Raw genomic sequence first — 24,806 nt, 5'->3', positions numbered from 1 at the left:
CAATCCTCAAATGGTTTGCACACCTATGGGAAATGTAGATGATTTCCTCTTCTTGACACAAGGATATGGAAGCCAAATGGATCAGCCTGATGGAGATCAGTTAATTCAGCATAGACCAGTGGTCAGTTCTGGGATCTTCCAAGTCTGTTGGGCTGCTCATTGGTTACACCCACTGAATTATGAGGCAAGTTACAAATCAAGTTGACAGGACATTTTTTATAAAGAATAAAAGATAGTTCATAGTATATTACAAGCTTGAACACACTTAAAGGATTAAATGAGGAGGAAATCCTCAAAAGAAAATATTGAACTGCTTACATATTCAATCATTTAAGAATGTACTTAAGCTGGAACTTACTCCACAACTATTAAACTTGTCTGTTTTTAAGAATACATAGGGTTTAATTTATCTTATTGAACTTTGCCTTTAGAGTTTTGCCAAAAAGTATAATTGCTATTAATGCTCCTTTTATGGGCACTGGGTATTTCCAGCAGTAAGGCACACAGCCATTTTACAAGTTTAATATATTAAACCGAGTGTCTTCTACTACAGTAAAGCAAGATTGTTTTCAATAATGAATATTAAATTACTTTATGTGAATGCACCACTTTTGGACACATGCAGTATATACTTATCATTACCCTAACAAGATTGCAAGATCAAACTCCTATTAAATAAGGAACCTACATAATTCACTCACTCACTACCATATCAGGTTACTCAGAAATAAAAAAAATCAACTCGCCAGAAAGAACCAAAATGTTCATAATTTTTCTCCAGGAATTGGCAATGTCAAATGCAACCATAAAATGCAACTGGATGACTTTTAAGAGTATAAAAATAACTTATAGCCTAGCTCATTGAAGTCAAAGAGTGATATTTGCATGCTGTATGGACCTTTCCCAGCTACAGAGAATGATGCACTGGCCAACTACATAACCACAAGTCCTGATTTTAAAACAGCTTGTCACATTCTAGGTTGTGCCTACATGGTCGTTTTTCTGTTGTTCAGCTACTGTAGAAACTGTGGTATAACGGGAAGGTTTCCACAGCAACCACACCCAGAATCAGAATAGCAAAATCACGTCAGGAAATAGTTCTGCAAATAAAGGGCATGCTTGTTCCTCAAACTGCCATTGTCATTTCCACATTATCTGTGATAGTAAACAGCTTAGGGTAAATAGATAGGAAATAATGGAGCTGATCTTCACTTCCCTACACATTTTTTTGATGTGAATAGGGCAGAAATACGATAAAAGTTGCATGCGAGGCTGGCTTTGATTTTTACGTGAGCTAATGTTCTCACCCAAAATTACCGGGGTGTCAGGGGGAGGGGGTGCGTAATTAATAAACTGCATTGAAGGTCTCACGGTATTGTTAGACTCAAAAGTCTTTTTTTGTTAACCTGTACTACCACCAACGTACTTGCAACTCATTCATGATGCATGCACAGTTTACAACTCCCAAGAAGAGCATTATAATCAAGTAAAGTTAGGACTTCTTCTTTATTATTTCAGGAACCTCCAAAGCCTTAAAATCACCCTTAAGTTTACGTCATTGTTGTGTTGTGATCTGTACATTTTGCTGCTACCACATTAATCTCCTGCTCCATTTGATTCCCACCCAGTAAATCTTCAGGCTTACCCTTCAAAGTGCTCTCTGAGGTCCACTTTGGCCTCTGCCCTGCCAGATTTCCTGGCTTCCCAAATGGTGAGCCATGTATCAGCTCTTATAAGTGACCACAAATCTTTTGCAGTGAAATGACCTAATTTACAAAAGTTTAATCAGGCCTCTTACTGATATCATCAGGTGGATGGAGTGACCCCTATACATCACTCACCTGATACGTACATCAGAAACAAAAATCAATCTCACTATTAGAAGTCTAAAATAACAGCATTTTAACACTCACCAAAGTAGTCAAAGCCTCTTAAATGTTTATGATTTTTATGTAGAAAAACACAGAAAATCGGTCTGCACATGTTTTGTAAAGAAACAAGTAAAACTGACATTTTCCTGATCATGTGAACTTTTTCTAAACAATTAGTGTTCGCACATTAAAGGCAGCACTGCCTCAGTACACTATTCACCATAATCACAAGAGACAATCACATGACTTTCTCCCAGGTTCCAGTGCTCTAAGTGATTATAAATCAAACAGTTGGAGGACTGGTATATCAATGATGAAACAGCATGAAGGTAAGTAATGGTTTCAAGTACAAACACCATCAATCCTAATGATGAATTAATGTGTTATCTCGACTGAACAAAAGCACTTCCTTTGCTCACTTGAAAGCACCTAAAACCAGAATTGATGCAATCACTTAGAAAGCACTACTTCATTTCAAGAACTTCATTGTACATTTTTTTTATTGAGAAAACAATATCTCAAATTGAATTACATGATAGTTGGTCTTATTTCTTTAAGACTGTTAATGTCAGTTCAATAATCATCTTCTAATGTTATATTTGAGTTTACTGGTACAGATGAGCTCAAAGAAAGCCAAGTTAATGTTGACAGTCAATTTTGTTTCGGATAAATTTTGGCAAGAAAATACTGCATACAATGGACTGTTGCAATGAAAATACAGAGACTGTAACATACAAAGAGCCAATACACTATTCCTATTCCTTGAAATTGATTGTTTTAGTTTTAAGTGGTCTTAACTTTTGGCTTTGTCTATCTTGAGAAGGCAATTTTCCGTGTACGATATCGTGGGGTTTGCTTAGCTCATTTGGCTAGGATATGGTAAAGAATGATGGCAACAGCATGAGTTCAATCCCTATCGAGGCATGGTACTTCATGAAGGCCTACATCATGTTGTGCAATGGCATTCCTCAAGCTATGCAACCAATTGTGCCTATGATCCTATGTGAACTACAGCTAATTACCATGTGTACAACTCAACAAAGTACTTTAAATATGAATCACCAAATACAATCTATCCTTCATTTACTAATGCTAGTATGGAGCCATGAACCAATTTGGAATTAATTCCACAACCTGGAAATAAATTTAATTTATTTTCTATAATCTCAGATCTCAATTAAACTGAATTGTTTTAGCTATCTTCAAATTTTAAAATCTTAGAAGAGCATCCTCCAATGTTCTTAATGTATTTAAGATAAATCAGCCTTATAAACTTCGAATCTGATGACTGTGAAATTGAACCAATAATGAAATGCAAAGTTTCAAGTTACATTAATTGATGGGTTTCTAATTTGCAAATGTAATTACTTCCACAGTCAGCTCAAATCTGGATCAGGGCACCAGCTGCACAATAATTAACACCATGCCTCTTGCACTAAACCAATCCTGTCATCAGCTGTATAACTTTCATTAACAAACATCCTGTAAGCACACTATACTTTACTTGGAAATACTTGTACCATAATGTCCTTTCACCTCTGAAAAATAGGTCTGAATGAAACTCATCACAACAAGACAAAGATATATTCCTCTTTAATGGCAGTTAAAGGTCCTGAGCAAAATAAATTAACATATCTAAAAATAGACAGAAGTTACATTGACCTGCCACTGAATCTACATTCCTCTGTGGCTGCTGCCTAGGGCTGAAACAGACTGTTCATCGCAAGAAAAATATATATTACCCTTCTACCTTTGTCCTTCCAAAGATCTTGTAATGATACCTTATCAATTCCGACATTTATTCCAAAAGGTAATGGAATTATTTCAGAAGCATCAAATCTTCAATCTGTCTAACTCAATTATGAGTAGTGTTGCATGATTTGTTTTTACAGCAACTATAAACAAAGAATCAGTGCTTTCCATGGAATATTTTCCCATCTCTGTCTCCATCTACCATAATAAGGTGGAGTCCTATTCCTATTCACATATCTATCCACATCTTCTGAAATCTAGCATTAAATGTAGATTTGACAATCCACATATTCTTTTAATGGAATCATAGAAGTATACTGCACAGAAACAGACCCTTTGGTCCAACTCATCTATTTCAACCAGATAGCTAAAATTAATCTAGTCACATTTGCCAGCGTTTGGCCCATATTACTCTAAACCCTGTCTATTCATGTACCCATCCAGATGCCTTTTAAGTGTTGTAATCTTTAAGTCCAAGCTAAATTCATGTCCCCTTCAATCTTCTTTGCTTCAGTAGAAGAAAATTGAATCCTCCTGCATAACTCAGAGCAATAATTCCTAGAATTATCCTGGATTGTCTTCTGAGAATTCTAGTCATAACATTTACGTTTTAACTCCATTTTCAGTGAAGTGCACAACACTAAGGTGACACATTACAATCTTGCAATTATTGGACAAAGTGGCTGCAATGATGGATGGAAATAGGATATCACACTCTTGTTGGATGGATGGAAAACAGCTATGTTGCATGTATAAATTCCTGTGGCAGATGGAGCTTTCAGAATCAAACCAAAACAGAAATTGCTGACAAAACTGATTCATCCAGGAGTTTCTGTTCTTATTTGTTTCAGATCTCCAGCAGTTTTTTGTTTTATTTTAGTTTGTAGAATGATGTTTTGTGAAGCAAAAGTATGTTTGATGTTTTTGCCAAAATGATCCCTTCTAGACATTTCCTTGATAGTTCATTGAGCTTACCAGAGATTAGCTAAGCCACACAGTTCAGGAAGATCATAGGTTCTGGTGTGTTTAAATAACCTCCACGATCTGGGTCATGAAAAGTATAAAACGTGCCATCTTTCTTGCTCAAACATCTACATGCTCTTGTTTATTTTCTGATCCCATTCCCATTTGATTGATGGTTACTAAATTGCCATTTGTGGTTCCCATGACATCACAGATGGTGCCCTCTCTTCTAATATTGCCCTTTTAAAATCACCAGCATCTACCTGTTCAAAGAAAACTCTCAACCACTCTATCCTTGCAAACTGTAATGCATTCCTAACTTCTCTGATCTCTTGCAAAGTCTTTGAAAGTGCAGATAAAGGCAAAATATTCTGGATGCTGGAAATCTGAAACGAACACGTAGAATGCTGTAGAAACTCTGGCAGCAGCTGTGGAAATAGAAATTCAGTTAACATTTTGAGTCCAGAATGACCCTTCTTCAGGATTCCCAGACCCTGCCAAAGCCGTCAGTTTCTCCAGCATTCTCCGTGCTTGTCTTTGAATGTGTTGCCTACCAAATCCTGCAACTCCGCATTGAATCTCTCCAATTCCATTTCTCTCCATGTGACAAGTGATATATTGTATGACCAGAACTGCAGGACAATACACATTCTGACACTAGTAGCTGATGCTTTGGCACCTCTTTCCAGTTGTCTAGTTCAGTGACACTGTCCTTGCTTGGTGCTTTGATGACCTATTCAATAATACCTATATCATCTCTAACAATAATTTCATTTCCAGCCTGATATTTCTGTAATATGCCAATGTGTATCCTTAGCACCACTGTCTTCCTCATTCACTTGTTGCTCCTTGGTACCAATCATCTGCAGACACAAGGTCAGCTTCAAGGTGAATACTGACCGCAATAGGCTGATATTTTCTCCACGTTTCTCAACCTTAAGCTATGTACAGTCAGACATTTTGTACAAGCTCCAGATTGAGGCATGATCCAGTTAACCCTTAGAAATACAAAGAAATTTGACTATGGTCTCTGCCACAACATTATACCACGATCATTGCTTTCTTATTTCTCACAGCAACAAAGAGTACAAATGCCTGCATTTGTACCATTTTAAATGCCTGGAACTGCTTTAGCCCAACTACAATTGAAATCTTCGTCCTGGTTTTTGCTACCACTAGGCCAACCTTTTATTAGTATGGCAGGGTGCTGGGGCCATTCCTGCCTCAGTTGTTTCTAGGAACCTCAGTCACATCTTTGGGCTGTTTGGCCACAAATTAATTGTGGTCAAGGTGCCAGCTCCTTTAAAAGGAGCCCCCAGAAAATGCTGCTCATTGAACACCACAGTCGGAAGACAGCACACCGTGGAAATACAGGTATTTCTCCTATAACATAATAGTTGCGTTTTCGTGACCTTGCACTATAGAAAATTGCATTATGGGGAAATGGCTATACTGTACAGTGGAAAGTTTGCATTGTCCAAACAGCATCCACTATTCATCAATTGCGTTAAAGCCATTTCATGTTAATGAAACATGCGTTATAGCAGAAATACCTGTAGGCCCTCCTAACTGGCATAAGTAGGGCGGATGGTCGCAGCAGGTAGTTAGGTGGGCTGATGACAGGGTTAGGGTTGGGGTTGCCACAGCAGTTGTTGCTGCCTCAGAGGGCAGCTCCAACGGGCTACAGTGTCCAAATTGGAAGACCACCCCAGCCCTCTGCCTGAGTGTATAGGGAGACCACCAGAATTTACGAGGCAGTCTCCCCATCCGGTGCTGGTAAAATGCCAGTGGTGTTGGTAAGAGGTCCTATCGCACAATTGGTGTGTAGGCAGGTGAGGAACCCTCAACATCCATGCTACTGATAAAACAGTCATGGCCAGGGGAAATTGACATGTACTCTACCCCCTTCCATTTCATGGCCCACACTTCCGACCCCCAATCATGGCCCAAGGGCCGGGCAAAAACAAACCTCAGAGTTTATTATTTCACTGCCTGGCAGCACCTGTGGAGACAGAAAGAGTGTTACCATTTCAACTTCAACATGACTTCTTCAGAACCAAAAACAGAAATTGCTGAAAAAGCTCAGCAGGTCTGGCAGCCTCCATGGAGAGAAATCAGAGTTAATGTTTCGGGTCAGGTGACCCTTCCTCAGAACTCGATCCTAAACCATATCTATGATTCCTGTCCACAAATGCTGTCAGAACTGAACTTTTCCAGAAATTTCTGTTTTTGTTTCTGACTTCTTGGGAACTGGACAGACAGAAAGTTGGGAAACTGATGAGTTTTATGTTGTTAATAAGAAGTGGCAGAAGCAAGTGGACAGAAGAGAAGGTTGGAGAAAGTGAGATTAAGGATCAGGCATGTCTTGAGACAAAAGACAAAGGGAGCGTCAATTATTGTAGTGAAGAAACAAAGCGCTGGCCCAGAGTGAGTGTCCACAAAAAACAAATTACAGACAATGGGAGAAAAACATTAAAATGGGGGGACAGCATTCATGATCTGAAGGTGTTCCAAGTCTGGATGGCTGCAAGATAGCTCATTGGAAAATGAGGTGCTGCTCCTTCAACTCGCACCGAGCTTCAATGAAACACTGCAGTAGACGTAGGACCAGAAACATGACCTTGAGAGCAGGATGGTGTATTGAAATAACAAGGAACCAGAATATCATAGTTGTACTTCTGGACTGAGTGGAAATGTTCCACAAAGTGATCACCCAGTCTGCGTTTGGTTTCCAAATGTTCATTTCCTATTTCAACCATTTTATCTCTGCTTTTGTTCCTGGAAACATTATTTGGTGCCTTGGACAACGAAGAGAAAACAAAAGGCAAAAGCTACATTTCCTGCAATTGCATGGCCAGGTGCTGTGCAGTTCCAAACAAAAGCCACATTGTGCTCTCAGTGCTCATTTTACTCTCCTTCAATGCTGCCAGACCTGCTGAGTTTCTCAGGACCATCTGTTTCTGTTTCAGATCTTCAACATCTGTAGTAGCATGCTTTCACTCCAATGTTTTTCAGGTTGGCTTCTCATTCTCCAGACACAGTAAACTTGAAACAATCTAGAACTCTGCTCATGTTAACTTTTCCTGCATCAAGTCTTAACTTCCCTTTGTCTTTGCTATCCAGTTGGTCTCTTGACACCCTCTCATCTCCAATATGCAGTTCTCATCCTCATGTTTAGAATGTTTCATGGTCTTGTTCCTCCTCAACTCTAAGTTGCTTCAGTCCTTCAACTCTTACAACTATGCTCCTTGTTCCCGAGCATTCCCCTTCTTTTGGCCTGACATTTAACATGTCCATATTCCCAAAACTGCTCGAGACCCCTTTCCTCCTTAAAACCCAACCTTTTCACCAGGCTTTTGATCATGATTCCAATAATAAAATGAAAACAGAAGGAAACAATGTGTTTGCTGTTCAATACAGAGATTCAGGTCTCCGTTTCAACGAGATGCAAAATCTGAGTTTTTTTTCCATGCTGAGAAACTGATTTTTCAATTTTTGATGTTTTTTTCACCGTTACCTATGCTGTACAAGGCAGCACAGAAAAATTCACTCAGAACAAGAATGAACAGTACAATATACTTGAGGAATATTTAATTGAAGTTGTTCGGATAGTGAAACAGCAGCTAACAAAAGAACGGAGCAGATTCGACTTTGATGTTCCTGCTCCAAAACCCTGAGTATATAATTTAAGATGATACTTTACCACGTGAGTGCTGCCTTTAATTGTCAGAAGAGTAATTTTTTAAGACGACAAAAAAACTTGAGGCTTGCCTCCATGTTCAGCTGAATAAAATATCCTCTGGCATTAGTCAAAAATAGGTGCGTTCCAGTGACGTACATTGTCACCCTGATGTGAGAAATAAACCCAGAGCCCGAAAGGATTAATGCGGAGGACAAGACCACCCCAATGATGATGTCATATGGACTTGTTAGCAGAATAGATTAGGATCTCAAAGTGGCAAGTCCTACCATCTGGGTCTTCCTCATAATCTCTGTAACAATGTCTATTACATCAGTGAATCTTGTACCTAGATGCTGTCATGTCAAAACATACATCTTGTTTAAGATGGGAATCCCTTCTCATTTGATTAGCAAGTTATTTTCAATTACCACACTGAGGCAAGCAAGTTCTGTAGCTGCATACCTCAAAAGACAATGGTGGTTGCAAATCTACCGAAGTGACAATTTGAAGTGCCGCAGCATACAACACTACAAGCCATGTGCGAGAAAATGTGATCAGAGTAGATACATGCTTGATGACTGGGGGGATATGATGGGCCGCAGGACCTCTTCGTGTGATCAGAAGTTCTATAACTCTAAAGTACAGAGAGCTCAGGCTAAATGATAAGCTGTAGTACAAATTGCTTGCACAGTGTTGCTCAAATAAAACTTCACACAAAGCCAGGCAATTTGTATTTATATTGTAATGACAAGGAGAAGGATGTAGCATGGCCTTTAAAACTGGCACATCATTAGTAGAATGAGCCATTAAAATGAAATATTAGTGACAAACCTCAAAAGGTTCCTTTCATCCATTATTAATCAATACAAAGCAGAAATTCAAGTGAAGTCAGGAGTGGGATAGAAACAGAAATCTCGGAGTTGTTGCATAATGTAGTCTCTGGCTTGCATGCACAAATGTTCAGTCTACAGAACACATCAATTATAAATGAGCTCATTACAACATACAATCAAGCTTACTATATTGGGATAAATATGTTTTTATTGTTTGAACCACAGACACTTCAAAAGCAAGGTTACACCACGGTATTAAAATGTTCTGATGTAAACATAGGAGTTGGACTACCAAATTAGCATTTCAGAAGTTAACAGGCTAATCTGTGTAACTTGTGCGTGGATTGTTTTATACGATTAATTCACACCTGTTCCTTCTATTGCAGGCAACATCTTAAATTAGTCGTCCTGCTGGTCAAATTTTTCTATGCATACAACCAGTGCTACCTGCACTGTTCATTGACTCGAGAGAACGTAGCAAGGACAGCCAGGTTTCTGGTACCAAGACAGGCTCTAATGTAACGAGCGTTACGTCAGGTTCCAAGCAATCAATTGTGATAGGGACTCTCTAGTCAGATGCACAGACGTTTCTGCGGCTGACAACAAGACATCAGGACGCTGTGTTGCCTCCCTGGTGCCTGGGTCAAGGGTATCTTGAGAGGTTGCAGAATATTCTCAAAGGGGAGAGGGACCAGCAGGAGGTCATTGTACACATTGGAACTAACGACATACTAAGAGAAATGCATGAGCTTCTGAGAAGAGAATGCAAAGTAGATCCTTGAGGGTAGTAATATCTGGGTTACTCCCAGTGTCTTGAGCTAGTGAGAATAGGAAAAGGAGGCTACAGCAGATGAGTGCGTGGCTGAGGAGCTGGTGCAGGGGAGAATGATTCACAGTTTTGGATCATTGGAATCTCTTCTGGGGTAAAAGTGACCTGTATAAGAAGGATGGGTTGCGCCTGAATTGGAAGGGGACTAATATAATGGCGGGGAGATTTGCGAGAGTGGCTCGGGACAATTTAAATTAGTAAGGTAGGGGGTAATAGCCAGGGAGACAGTGGGAAAAGAGAGCAGTCTTGGACTGGTGCAGTTGGGAAAAAGAGTAAGTCAAACAATCAGAGCAGGCAGAAAGAAAGCAGAGAATGAGGCAGGACTGATGAATTAAACTGCATTTATTTCGATGCAAGAGGCCCAACATGTAAGGCAGATGAACTTAGGGCATGGTTGGGAACATGGGACTGGGATATCATAGCGATTACAGAGATATGGCTCAGGGATGGACAGGACTGGCCCCTTAATGTTGCTAAAGCAATGATAGAAAGGGGAGCAAGAGGGGAGGGGGAGTGGCATTTTTCATTAGGGATAACATTATGGCTGTACTTAGGGGGGGATATTCCTGGGAGTACGTCAAGGGAAGTTATTTGGGTGGAACTGAGAAATAAGAAAGGAATGATCACCTTATTGGGATTGTACCATAGACTCCCCAAATAGTCAGCGGGAGATTGAGAAACAAATTTGTAAGGAGGTCTCAGTTATCTGTAAGTATAATAGGGTGGTTATGGTAGGGGATTTTAATTTTCCAAACGTAGACTGGGACTGCCATAGTGTTAAGGGCTTGGATGGAGAGCAATTTGTTCAGTGTGTACAAGAGAAGTTGCTGATTTAGTATGCTGATGTACCTACTCGGGAAGGTGCAAAACTTGATCTACTCTTGGGAAATAAGGCAGGGCAGGTGACTGAGATGTCAGTGGAGGAGCACTTTGGGGCGATGATCATAATTCTATTAGTTTTAAAATAGTGATGGTAAAGGATAGACCGGATCTAAAAGTTAAAATTCTAAATTGGAGGAAGGCCAATTTTGATGATATTAGGCAAGAACTTTCAAAAGTTGGATTTTCTTGGCGGGGGAGGGATGTTCGCAAGTAAAGGGACGACTGGAAAATGGGAAGCTTTCAAACATGAGATGAGAGTCCAGAGACAGTATGTTCCTGTTAGGGTGAAGGGCAAGATGGTGGATGTAAGGAATGCTGCATGACTAGAGAAATTGAGGTTTTGGTTAAGAATAAGAAGGAAGCATATGTCAGGTATAGACAGCAGGGATTGAGTGAATCCCTAGAAGAGTATAAAGGTAGTAGGAGTATACTTAAGAGCGGGATCAGAAGGGCAAAAAGCAGACACGAGATAGCTTTGGCAAATAGGGTTAAGGAGAATCCAAAGGGATTCCACAAATATATCAAGGACAAAAAGGTAACTAGGGAGAGAATAGGGCCCCCTTAAAGATCAGCAAGGCCGCCTATGTGTGGAACCACAGAAGACAGGGGAGAAATAAATTAGTATTTACATCACTGTTTATTGCGGAGAAGGACATGGAAGATAGAGAATGTGGGGAAATAAATAGAGACATCTTGAAAAATTCATATTACAGAGGCGGTAATGCTGGATGTCTTAAAATGCATAAAATGGATAAGTCCCTGAGACCTGATCAGGTGTACCCTAGAACTCTGTGGGAAGCTAGGGAAGTGATTGCTGGGCCCCTTACTGAGATATTTGTACCGTCGATAATCACAAGTGAGGTGCCAGAAGACTGGAGATTGGCTAACGTGGTGCCAATATTTAAGAAAGGCAGTAAGGAAAAGCCAGGGAACCATAGACTGGTGAGCCTGAAGTCAGTGGCGAACAATTTGTTGGAGGAGATTATGAGGGACAGAATTTACATGTATTTGGAAAGGCAAGGACTGATTAAAGACAGTCAACATGGCTTTGTGCATGGGGAATCTCGTCTCACTAACTTGATTGAGTTTTTTGAAGAAATAACGAATAGGATTGATGAACCAGAGCGGTGGACATGATCTGTATGGACTTCAGTAAGGCGTTCAACAAGGTTCCACATCGTAGACTGATCAGTAAGGTTAGATCACATGGAATACAGGGAGAACTAGCCATTTGGATACACAACTGGTTCAAAGGCAGGAGACAGAGGTTGGTGGTGGAGGGTGGCTTTACAGTCTGGAGGCCTGTGATCAGCGGTGTGCCACAAGGATCAGTGCTGGGTCCACTGCTTTTTTGTCATTTATATAAATGATTTGGATGTGAAAATTGGAGGTATGGTTAGTAGGTTTGCAGATGATGTCAAAATTGGTGGTGTAGTGGACAGCAAAGATAGTTACCTCAGAGTACATTGGGATCGTCACCTGATGAACAGAGTGGCAGCACATGGAGTTTAATTTAGATAAATGTAAGGTGCCGCATTTTATAAAGGCAAATCAGCGTAGGAATTATACACTTAGTGGTAAGGTCCTGGGCAGTGTTGCTGAACAAAGAGACCTTGGAGTGCAGGCTCATAGTTCCTTGAAAATAGAATCACAGATAGACAAGATAGTGAAGGCAGCATTTGGTATGCTTGCCCTTATTGGTGAATGCATTGAGCATAGGAGTTGGGAGGTCATGTTGCAGCTGTGAAGGACATTAGTTAGGTCACTATTGGAATACTGCGTTCAATTCTGTTATCCTACTCTGGGAAGGATGTTGTGAAACTTGGAAGGGTTCAGGAAAGATTTACAAGAATATTGCCAGGGTTGGATAGCTTGAGCTATAGGGGAAAGGCCAAATAGGCAGGGGTATTTTCCCTGGAGCATTGGAGGCTGAGGGGTGACCTTTTGGAGGTGTATAAAATCATGAGGGGTATGGATAGGGAGAAAAGCCAAGGTCTTTTCCCTGGGATGGGGGAGTCCAAAACTAGAGGGCATAGAACAAAGAACAAAGAACAAAGAAAATTACAGTGCAGGAACAGGCCCTTTGGCCCTCCAAGCCAGCCTAAACTTAGGTTTAAGGTTAAAGAGGAGGGATTTAAAAGGGACCCGAGGGGCAAATTTTTCACACAGAGCGTGGTGCGTGTATGGAATGAGCTGCCAGAGCAAGTGGACGCTGGTACAAGTGCCACATTTAAAAGACATCTGAATGGGTAAATGAACAGGAAGGGTTGAGAGGGATATGGGCCAAATGCTGGCAAATGGGACGAGATTAATTGAGGATATCTGGTAGGCATGGACCAAAGGGTCCGTTTCCATGCTGTACAGCTGTGTAATTCTAATAAGTGATAATTGACATTCATCCCCAACAAGACAGAATCTAACCATTGCCCCTGACATTACCATTACCGAATTGCCAACCGTCCTGGCAATTCCATTGACTAGAAATTGAACTGGACCAGCCACTTAAATGAAGTAGTTACAACAGCAGGTCAGTGGCTAGGCAACCTGCAGTGAGTAAATCACTTCCTGACACCTCAGAGCCTGTCCTACAGAGCACAAGTCAGGATTGTGGTGGAATACTCCCCACTTGCCTGGATGAATGCATCACCAACTATATTCAAGAAGCTTGTAGACCAAAGGAGCATGCTTAACTGGAACCACATAAGCTACCTCTAACATTCACTCCCTTCAGCACTGACTCTCAGTAGCGGCAGTATGTACCATCTACAAGATGCGGTGCAGTATTTCACCCCAACAGCACTTTCAAAAGCTGTGACCATTACAGGGACAAAGACAGCAGGTAGATGGGGCCATCACCTGCAAGTTCCCCTCCAAGCCATACACCAGCCTGACCCAGAACCATATCACCATTCCTAACGTCACTGGGTCAAAATCCTGAAACTCCTTTCCTAGCAGTACTGTGTGTATCCCTATGCCCCAAAGATCGCAGATGTTCAAAAAGGCAACTCAGTACCACTTTATTCAGGACAATCAGGCATGGGCAAATAAATGCTGGTCTAGCCAAAAACACCTACATCTCATGAATAAATTAAAAGAAAAAGTTCAGCAATAATGACATGACATCTGTGGTCAAGGTGAGTCTGCTCATCTTCAATTTGCACATTGGACCAAATGCACCACTCGCCACATACACTGTTCAACACAGTACATCCCAATTACATACACAATAACCTCTATCAATTTGTACTCAATCCTTCAATTCACACACTTTACCCCACTTGTACACATGCACTAGTGCTGCCACCACTGCCCACAATGTCACGCTCATGCACACAAACACGTTTTAAATCATGACAGTGACATCACTGAAACATATTGCAGGAGATACTCCCCTCTTTCCTGCAAAAGAAAGTGGTGCGTAACAGGAAGAAGCAGGACAAGATAGGAAGAGAACATGCACGTTTTAGCCCTACTGCCATCAATGGAGAGCAGGGTTGGAGGGATGAGGGTATCCTCCTTTAATCATCATACTTTTCCCTCATCGCAGAATATTTTCCAACTCCCAAACTGCACGTTGTCAACTCTCACTCTACTTGCTTTTTTCTCCTCACTACAGCGCTATCCTTACCTCTCCATTTCATTTCAGATACACAAGAACTGGAAGCTTCTTAGTCAGTGGAGGTGGAAGAGGTGGAAGAGGAGGAAGAGTGAGAATGGGCAGAGACAGCCACATGATCTTACATTCAAAGCCACCAGCTAAGCATGTGTGTAATTCAGAAGGTAAGGAGGAAAATTCTACATGATGAACACTGAACACGAGTGCACAGAAAATAGGATGGTTGGAGGCAGGTGGGAGGAGTTTAACACTGCGCAACGACCACATTTCTGAAACTGGATTAGGACATGAATTATATGTTTTGCATTGTTGTTTGGAAGAGAATGTGATGGTCAGTGATAGAAGTAGGTTAAAAATGAAGGCTCCAAGTGCAAGTTGAGATATTGTTGATGTTACCTGAAATTATTCATTACTTTTGTGATCATGTAAAGTCTCAGTTGAAAGGGACTGTCTATTTTTTAGCCTCCTTTCCTCTTCCTCATGCTCCTCCTCATCTTATTGTTTGTATGGTGATTGTAAACACAGTTTCCTCAATGGCCAGACTGGGTGACATGCATTATACTTCCACACACCTTGGTGCTGCTCAGCAGAGATCTAAAGAGCTTCATCAAATTGTGCAGGCAGCTTAAAAAGAAAGCATTGTTAAAGGCTGCTGATGATGGGGATTCTAATATCGCTCATGGAAACATGGCTCTGATTATAGACTTTCTGTGCACATGGCTTCTGGACTTGAGTCATGAGCAATGTCGTGAATAGATAATCCTTGCTGCCAAGGAGCCACCCTACGATGTGTCATGGTGGGTCAACTATTGATGACACTGAGAAGTGATGTAGAGTGAAGGTATCCGTTGCCAGGAGAAGAGATACCCATACACCTGCTTCACATTGAGGGAGTGGATTCCCTTACTGTTCATGAAAATTGACATATGAAGCCCAAGCAAGGCAATGTCATGCAGTCAACAGTGTTCTAAACAATGAGGAAACCTGAAAACTCTCATCCTTACTCTACCTTCTTGCTTTGAGGAAGGGGAAATGAGACTAGACAGTTATCTTGCTGAGAGGGTTTCAGTACCATTCTTCATATAACGCTGAATTGCAAAATGAGGTACTAATTGTTTTGAAAAAAAATAGTTGCATAAAAACCAAGAGCCACAGTATCTTATCAGGCACAGTGATGGGTTCCTTCCGTTGCTGTAAGGTTGCAGTTACAGCTACAGTAGTGTTTTGAGAACTGCATCGTGCATTTTGTCTACTTTAAGCTATCATACAGATGTCCCACCAGAGGGAGTCTAGAAAAAAAATGAAACAATTCATGCTTTAACAGAATGTGTAGTGCTGATTCTGTTTGCACCTGAGTGCTTCTGTCTATGAATTTCACAATGGTGACAGAAAGGATGAAAATGTGAAACACTATCTCAGGTACATACTTTTGGAAGGTGATCGTCTATTTCCTGGAAACAGAATTTTAATCTGGGGATTTAGAGAACACATTGCAGCTGTAGCTTTTTTAAGCACATTGAAAGCACTCCAACTGTACAACTCACACAAAGTGATCTCACCAAAACAGCCATTCAAAAATTGATCTTGCACTGTTAAAGAGGATTTTATTTGACCTCGCATAATCGCTGAACTACAGGTTCAGACAGTAAAGTCTATGTCCATATACAACATTCTTATGTCCATTCAAAGCTATCACTTGTACTCCTACTTTGGTGAAAAGCTGCAGCATTTTGAAAGCATGATGGTAGTTTTCACAATTACAGGTTACAAAATGATAACTAGAATAGGCCTTACTTCTCCATTATGGAGGTGGACAATTAGAAGGCAAATTGAGGCACTTATTCCTGTGCAAGATAAAACCAACAAGACTCGGCACAAAATGCCCTATTTACCCATTTTATACCCAAAAAAATACAATGATACTAACACATGAAGAAAATCCAATGCTTTCTGCCTGAAAGGGTATGTGTCTGTACTTGTGAAAAATAAAGAGAATTACACAAAAAGGAAAAAGTCTGTTTCACAGGTAAGGAAGAGGCCAAAACAATGCTCAACACGATTGCCTCAATGTTCTAAACCCTTATTCATTCTCTATTTTTAAAAATATATTCAGGTACTACAGAATAGAACTACAAAATTACTACAAATATTTAAGCAACTCAAAGTTTTGAGACAAAATGTATTGCTCGATGAAATAAAGGAATGAAATTTACTGTAATTCTTCATCTTGAAATAGTGGTTTCCTCCACAGGCCATGGATGTTTCCTATAGTTACAGCCCTGCCAAATGTGAATGAATATTCTTGTGATTTAACATCTTGTGCGTTAAAATCATGCACTGAAGACTGCATCACACTCTTAATATAGAGGTCATGGAAGAAAACCCACTTTTAGTTCTTTTGAGTTAGATCACAAATCCTTGCAGCTTCTAACAAGTCCAAAACAACATGAGAAACAAATCGATGTGAAGGAAGAATTATTTTTGGAACCACACTTAATATCCAAGATAAAAGAATGTGCCATTCAGTTTTAGAGCTGCTCAGTCTGCTTTAAGTATCTTGAGTATGAATTTTATTTATTGTTGCCACGTACTGAGATATAGCAAAATGTGTTGTTTTGTGTGCTATACAGGCAGATCGTACCATACAAAGTGCATCAGGGTAGCAGAACGGAGTGCAGAATACAGTGTTACAGCTGCAGAGAAGTTGCAGAGATCAATCAGAATTAACATTCAAGAGGTCTGATAACAGTGAGGAAGAAGCTGTTCTTGAATCTGTTCATACATGTATTCAAACTTTTATATCTTCTGTGCAATGAAAGAGGGCAGAAGAGAGTATAATCAGCATGGGAGGGCCTTCGATTAAGTTGGTTGTTTTCCTGAGCAGGAAATATAGATGGAGTCAGTGGATGGAAGGCTAGTTTGCATAATGTCTGGTGTTTTTTTTAAGTTGACAAAGGCATTATTTATATTAAAAACGCAGTTACAAGCAAAGTCTAGATGACAACCAAGTATGTCAAACTACAGCATCCGTATTGTAACATTAAGTAGAAATATATTTTTGGGAAAAAAAATCTGCAATAACCGAGAAATTTTCCAATGGCATAAATACAATGTGGTGATCAGTTTGAAGCATTTTTTGACAAATATTATCATGAGTCATTGTTTCATCAAACTATGACTTGCTTTGCTATGACAAAAGTGCTGTCTGAAATATATATCACGACATGTCAACAGGATACTGAGAATTAGCAAATTGATAAAAAAGAACAAGAACAACCTTTGGTACTTACCACACCTATAGAGAAATAGTTGTTAACAATACTGTATGGCACTGGATCCCCTTTCTCATCTTTGTTGTTTGGTATCACCTCTATACTCCATCTGTCCAGCATCACTTCTATACTGTTCTCTATGTCTTTCAGAACTTTCATTAAGTTTCCACCTTCATATCCTTTTATAAGCAAAAAGAAACATGTTTTATCTTTGACTCTACATGACTAATACAACAATATTATTCAGATAGCTGAAGCAGAACATAGGACTAATTAGGAATTCAAGCAAAATTTTATTTATAGCACCTTTCACAACATCAGGACATTCCAAAGCCCTGTACAGATAATGATGTATTTCTTGAAATGTAGTACTTATTGTAACGTTAGCAAGCACAGCAACTGTTTTTCACACAGCAATATCCCACAGCAGCAGAGATATCACAATAGTAATTGTTTATAGTGATATTATTTGAACAATAAATGTTGACAGGGCACCAGGAGAACTGTACTGCTGTTCTTTAAGAAGTGGAATGGAACATGATTCAAGGGCAGTTGAGGCTTCAGTTTAAGGTCAAATTTGAAAGATAACACCTCCAACAACACATCATTCCCTCAGTGCTGCAGTGAAGAATAACAGATCTTTAAAATGTATTTGTCACTTGATCACATCCTCAAAACATCCCAAACTACTTCATATCAAAATACCTTATGCAGAGCAAGACACCATAAGCTGTGTTTGTGATACATGTTAATTCGTTGTAAAGATGGCGTTGTTTGTAGAAAGAATTATTTCAAATATTACCATAGGATATTTGGTGAGCACTCAAATTGGACTTTGATTCAATGGGATACATCTTTGTCTTTCAGTGCTGATGGTGCTCTGGTTAAGCAGACTGTTCACTCTTTGTAGAACCCATCTGATAATGAATTCAACAGAATGCAAATTTGTGGATTCCACAAAGAACAGGTGACCATTTCCATGAGATTAACGGTCAGGCAGCAAATAAAGTAATCTATCGTGAAAGTCAGCAACTCTGTCAAAGGAGCATTTCTTTAATACAATACTAAACTCATAGCCTTGAGAATAAACAACAATATCTCATTACAGTCAGTACAGATGAAATTGTCCCCATAGGATCCCACTTACATTACAGAGTAAATGCTGTTTTAATGAACTTCAAGGTAAACATTTCTTTTCAGGCGCACAGATGCAAACCAGATCCATAAACTCAAGCCATTTACCTTGGTTATTTATGCCTGTTAAAAATAAGCATCATCTTGGTGTAATCTAGATAACATTTTTAGAAAACCTAAAAGGCACATGTGACAAGTAAGAGCTTCCAGCACATCATAACTATTATTCGGATGTCAGTAGTAATGTGGGTGCTACCATTGGACAGCCTCAGACCGCTGCATACCAAATAGAAACAGTTGGAGGCCTGAACTATTTTCACATTTGGGTCTGATTTGTATTTAGTTGGTGAGCAGCTTGTGCACTTAGCCAGCTGGATGAGGTGAAAATCTAGTGGCTGCACTGCAGAGCACAGCGAAGTCAGTTAGGTTAAGAGGAGGGCCAGGGGAGAGAAACCTGCATTGAAGGAAATTAGCAAATAGCCTTGGTCTCACAATAACCATTCATATGTAGAGGCTTAAGCTAATCTATGGCTCCAGCCAAAGTACACTTTACTTTAGAAATTGCCCAGAGCTGTGTAAAGAATCGCAGTTTAAATTCAAAACAGAACTTTATATAAAACATTCAGAGATAGTAAGAACTGCCGATGCTGGAGTCACAGATAACCCAGTGAGACTGGAGGAAGAAGGGTCCTGACCCGAAACATCAGCTTTCCTGCTCCTCTGATGCTACCTGGCCCACTGTGTTCCTCCAGCTCCACAATGTGTTATGTTTATAAAACATGAAAGGAGCAAGCTCTCTCCTTCTTAACAGCAATGCATACTCATCAATATGAATAGATTGTTACTTGTTAGAGCAAAACAATAGAGGCATTTTCATTATTGACAATTATTAATTGGAGAAACGCATTTGCTTAAGTTTGGACAACACATTTTGTTTACACATTCAAAGCCAACAGAATCATGCTTAATGGCAAAACATTTTATTGGATCTACAGTAAATGTTGGGTTTCATTCTTACCTCCTCCCCACCTCAGACATCTAGCCAGATCATTTCCAGTACCCAATGGTAATACAGCTACAGGTGGGTGTTTTGCTAGATTGATTTTATCTGTAATAATGACAACAGATAGGTTTAGTTCAGGTAAAACTCAAACCTGGAAGAGCAGGCTGAAAAAGAGACCGCTCTTCACCACAATGACAGGTTATAAACCAACTATCTCTAATTATAACATGAGTGAGAATCCTAAATACACATTTAGGCTTTTACAATCAAACATCTACTAGCTTCTTTATTTAGAACTACCTACACTCAGTGGTATGGTCTTTACAATGTACTGGATAGCAAAGTAGTTTCAAAAATTGGCAAATTAACAATGTTATTTAATATACCAGACAAAATGTAATATGGTTAAACAAAAGCATTGTTTTTACACTGGTACGAGAAGTTTGAGTGAAATAGAATTTAAAAGATAACAAAATATAATTGTATTTCACAATAATCTTTTACTGTATATTGGAAATACCAATACAATCCAGGATCCATCCTACAGTCCCATCTCCTCCACACGCCAGGATTCGGAAATCAGGTATGTCACGAAAGGTGTTTAACCTAAAAAAACCCCACAAATTATCACACGGTTATAAAGATTTTGAGTATGGAATGCTAACAATCCAGAACATGAAAAATTATTTTGAATACGTACTAATGACTCAAATATTAATAACTATCCATATATTCTCCATAAATACCAAAAACATAAATGTTTTCCAGAGATTAGGAAATTAGCTTGCTTTAATTTTAGCTGATTGGACCTCAGTCAATTTAATATTTGATCAACACTAAAGACGACATACTATATTGACTTTCCTGTTATCATGTCTCTGTGAAGCCCCTCAAGAAATTTGACCATGTTAAAGATTTTATATAAATGCAACTTGGTGAAAGGAATGAAATGAATTGACTCCAGGGACACATCATAGTGGACAGACTTTATGCAGTTCAAAAGTATTCTACAGAAATAGTCTTAGAAATGAGCACAGATTTAGTCAAAAGACAAGGCATTTGAAAGGCAATTAAAACAAACCCTTTACTCTCTGCAGGGCCCAGGCAGTGTCTTAAGAATTGTTGATGTTCAAAGACTCTTTAACATATTCTGTGAAGGCCTACATATCTTTTTTTCCCTTTTATCTCAGTCTTTACAAGCTGTGCTATGAAAAATAACCAGAAGAGCTTCAAATAATCACAGCCGAGTGATGCATTGCGTCTTGAGGTTTGTTTAGAAGATGTTCTGCAAATGATTAAAATATTCATGGCAGTCATGCAATCATAGTCACTAGTATACTCGTACTGTAATATTTCTACAAGTAATATATAGTATTTTGCTAATGAGTGAACATGAGATCTCAGCAGTTTACATCTGTACTGAAGAACTGTAGTGGTCCTGTGCAATCATGATAATATTTTCAAACACAGTTTGTCAAATTTGAGCTAACAATTCACTCCACTTGTATTATACTATACATTACATCTCGACAGTTAGATACTTTTGGAACAATACTTAAAGTACATGTTGCATGCTATATCCACCTGGAAGGTTCAATGTCAGGCTCACCGGTCTATAACTCATTAGCTTTTCCTTACCACCTTTCTTAAATAGTGGCACCACGTTAGCAAACCTCCAGTCTTCCAGCACCTTCCCTGTGGCTATCGGTCATACGAAAGGATTCCAAAATAAGCAACAGATATCCTCAACAACAAGGAGATATGGGGTTTGGTTTTTTTGGATTCCATTAATGACACCAGCTGATGCTATTATTGGATGAACTAGAACTCAGGCTTGATAGATCATCATCTTTTTTGGTTTTAGTGAGGTGGTGCTCATTGCAACATAAGCATGCAATATTGCAGATTTTGGTTAACAGTGAAGTTTATTATGCAAAAGAAATGAAGATACAGTAGAATAAATGAAGATATTTATAAAGAACACACATTTAAAACATTTCAAAACACAGTAAAAATATAATCAAGCCAATCCCATAAACACTCTTTACGGTCCTCACACTACAGAGAATTGCTTCCTCTATCATTTCAATATGTTTAGCCCAACTGTGATAAAAGCTCCCAGTCCGGACAAATCTTTCAGCCTATGCCAGCATCTTCACATACCCGAGCGTAAACTTTCACTGCTTCAAATAACCCCTTCTGCATTTTACTCAAACACCTTGAGTCTGGAACTATTATAGACTCCTTAGTGTGAGGTAATTTTTTTTAAACAAACAAACCTAAACTATATACTTGCCATAAAAACCAAAAGAACTTTGGATGCTGTAAGTCAGAGACAAAAACAGGATTTGCTGGAAAAGCTCAGGTCTGGCTGCATCTGTGAAGAGAAATCAGAGTTAACATTTCAGGTCCAATCTGAGGAAGCATCACTGGACCTGAAATGTTAGCTCTGATTTCTCTTCACAGATGCTGTCAGACCTGCTGAGCTTTTCCAGCAACTTCTGTTTATGTATACTCTTACTGTGGTTGGAACAATTACTTTATGCATCCATCTTTAGCTAAGAACATTGCAGAACTCCCCCCAAGCTAAAACTGAAAGGTTTCTCTCCAAGTTATGGGTGTTGCCCTCTAAGTTTAAAAAAAAAATCCAGAATCACCCATCAGAAAGTCGATTACTCTACCCTGTGTATTTTGTTCATTTGCAATGTAAACAAAAATCCATTAGTTTATGGAGGCTCTGTCTCAAACTGTTTTAGAAGAGACTACTACGGCTGCAGAAATACTTACAAGTTAATCATTGGACACACCCTTTAGATTCTCAGAACATGCATATGCCATTAGTTCAAAATACAAAAATCCAAACTCAAAAATAAATTTGATTGAAATACATATATGTAACTTTCACAACCTAAACTGCAGTGATACATACTGAAGATGTGGGAAGAACACAGACTTTGTTTTAGCATATGTGCATCTCTTATTACATTGCTCCTTGCCAAAATATAACAAAGAATTGAGAACATGAATAAACGCAAGTAAGCTTTCCAAAGCAGTACTAGCAGTGTACAGCCTTGCAGGAAATGAATGGGCCTCAAGAATTAGGCTCATGGATCTGTGCCCAAATCACAGTCAATTCTTGACTGTGGTGCAAAAAATTAAGTCATGCTAATGTTCTCATGACCGGTGGAAAATACTTTAAATGTGGTCCTGCACTGCAATTCCTAAGATGCAAATAAGGGATTGTCACAGCATGTTGATTGTCCAGATGAACTGTGCACACTGGAAATCAGAATTCTGCCTTGATCAAGCAGAGTTCTCAAATGACCTGTTTGTTGTTAACCAGCAGGGTTTTACTTCTTTATTTCTGGAACAGTTTTAATGCACTTTACTCTGGGAATGTGTTTTTTCGTGGGTTTGTTTATGCTGTCAATTGTTCACTTTTGCATTCCGATTAATTGCAGTGGGCATATAAATTATAACATACAAAAATGGATATTCCTTACCAACGCTTACTACACCACATGCTTCAGATTAGGCTGAATAATTCACAAATGGTTATCAAATTCAAATGCAATTTCAATGACAGGTGACGCTTTTCTGTCTGTACTTCGTATGTCTATAGGCCCCTCCTTTGCACCTTTATAAAGGACACCTGCTTTCGTCATAGTCTCTTTGCAAGACAGAACATTACAGTACCACCACTGCTCATTCACAGACATCTGGAACATGGTCAGTCTCATCTGCAGAGCTGAAAGTTACCACAATATAAAATGTACTATAATATAAAATAGAACCTGCTAGTCCATTCTAGAAACAGGCTCTGCACCAGTTATTTGAAAGGATTTAAAAGACTCTGATCATTCTCTATTGGGTGAAGACATCAGCTGGACAGGATTTAGAACTCTCAATGACAGAATGTTATGCTTCCTCAGAGTGTAAAATGCTTTCAACAGTAATCAAATAATGGCAAGCAAAACTGAAGAAAACCTAGAGGTTTCATTTACAAATACATAAAAAAAAACTGAACAAAGTGTACTGGGATTCTAAGAGTACTCGAAGCTTTGTGTGGAAATGGAAGATGTTCCTAATAAATGTCTCTTTTTCCACAAGACAGGGATCAAATCAATATTGCAATCAAGGAAGAGTGGGAGACATTAGATGAAATGAACGAAGTGAGAGAGGAAGCAAAGATGTAAAATTTTAAAAATAGGGTAAAGCCATACGCTTGAATGAAATGTATTCTAGTTCAATAACAGCAACAGGTTAAAAAGAAGTGAAGGCTCTTATCAAATCAGTCTGGCTCCAGATGTGGTGCCAAAAGACTGAATGGCTAACATTGTATCATTAAAATTAGACCTCAGTCAACGTAACCTTGATGGGAATATAACTGGAAATAATTTCTCAGAGACAGGATAAATCTTCATTTAGAAAGATGAGGATGAATCACAGACAGCCAATGTGGTTTTACTTAGTTAATATCCTGACTACCGAACATAATTCTATTTTTGCAGAAGGTACAAACATGCGGCCATTGGGAATTGTAAACTTAAAAGAAATTGATATAATTTTAGGAATGCTTTTGATAGTCATGAAAAATTATATGAACCCATGAAAAATGACATGTAGGATACACAAATTGACTAGCAGACAAATTGACAGGAAGCTTAGGGTAATGGTTGATAGGTTCTTTTACGATTGAAAGACCATTTCCAGTTTCTTGTTTTTGTGGAATTTATCTATATAAACATACATGTGTCAAATACCTGTTATTCTTTGTTGGCAAATTCTTCTCAAGTTCTTGGGGGGGATCTCAACCAAGCTGGGACCACGGGGTATATGGAAAGGGAGTTGCCATCTAACTAGCCCCACCAATAAAGTGTGCGTGGGGTGGGGCTTTGGCTTCCCAGCAAGGCATCTTGCAACCAAGGTACCACAGGCAGTATAACTCAAATGTTTCAACCAAACATAA

The 24,806-nt window shown here is 39.2% G+C and overlaps 1 protein-coding gene across 5 annotated transcripts in view; it reads right to left on the bottom strand.

Moving 5' to 3' along the window:
- The window catches only part of LOC109915947 (diacylglycerol kinase beta), a 409,322-nt gene that overhangs the window by 161,130 nt on the left and 223,386 nt on the right, over positions 1 to 24,806 (bottom strand). For all 5 annotated transcript variants that reach the window (XM_048599394.1, XM_048599389.1, XM_048599391.1 and 2 more), the window contains 3 exons: positions 20,358 to 20,443; positions 19,853 to 19,942; positions 17,719 to 17,879 (listed from right to left, as the gene is read on the bottom strand). In XM_048599394.1, the coding sequence (XP_048455351.1) occupies positions 17,719 to 17,879; positions 19,853 to 19,942; positions 20,358 to 20,443 (337 nt within the window). The remainder of the gene's footprint in view (positions 1 to 17,718; positions 17,880 to 19,852; positions 19,943 to 20,357; positions 20,444 to 24,806) is intronic.

This window comes from Rhincodon typus, chromosome 7, assembly GCF_021869965.1.
Source record: "Rhincodon typus isolate 14 chromosome 7, sRhiTyp1.1, whole genome shotgun sequence".
Lineage (NCBI taxonomy): Eukaryota > Metazoa > Chordata > Chondrichthyes > Orectolobiformes > Rhincodontidae > Rhincodon > Rhincodon typus.
This window is presented reverse-complemented; position numbering and strand designations above follow the sequence as displayed.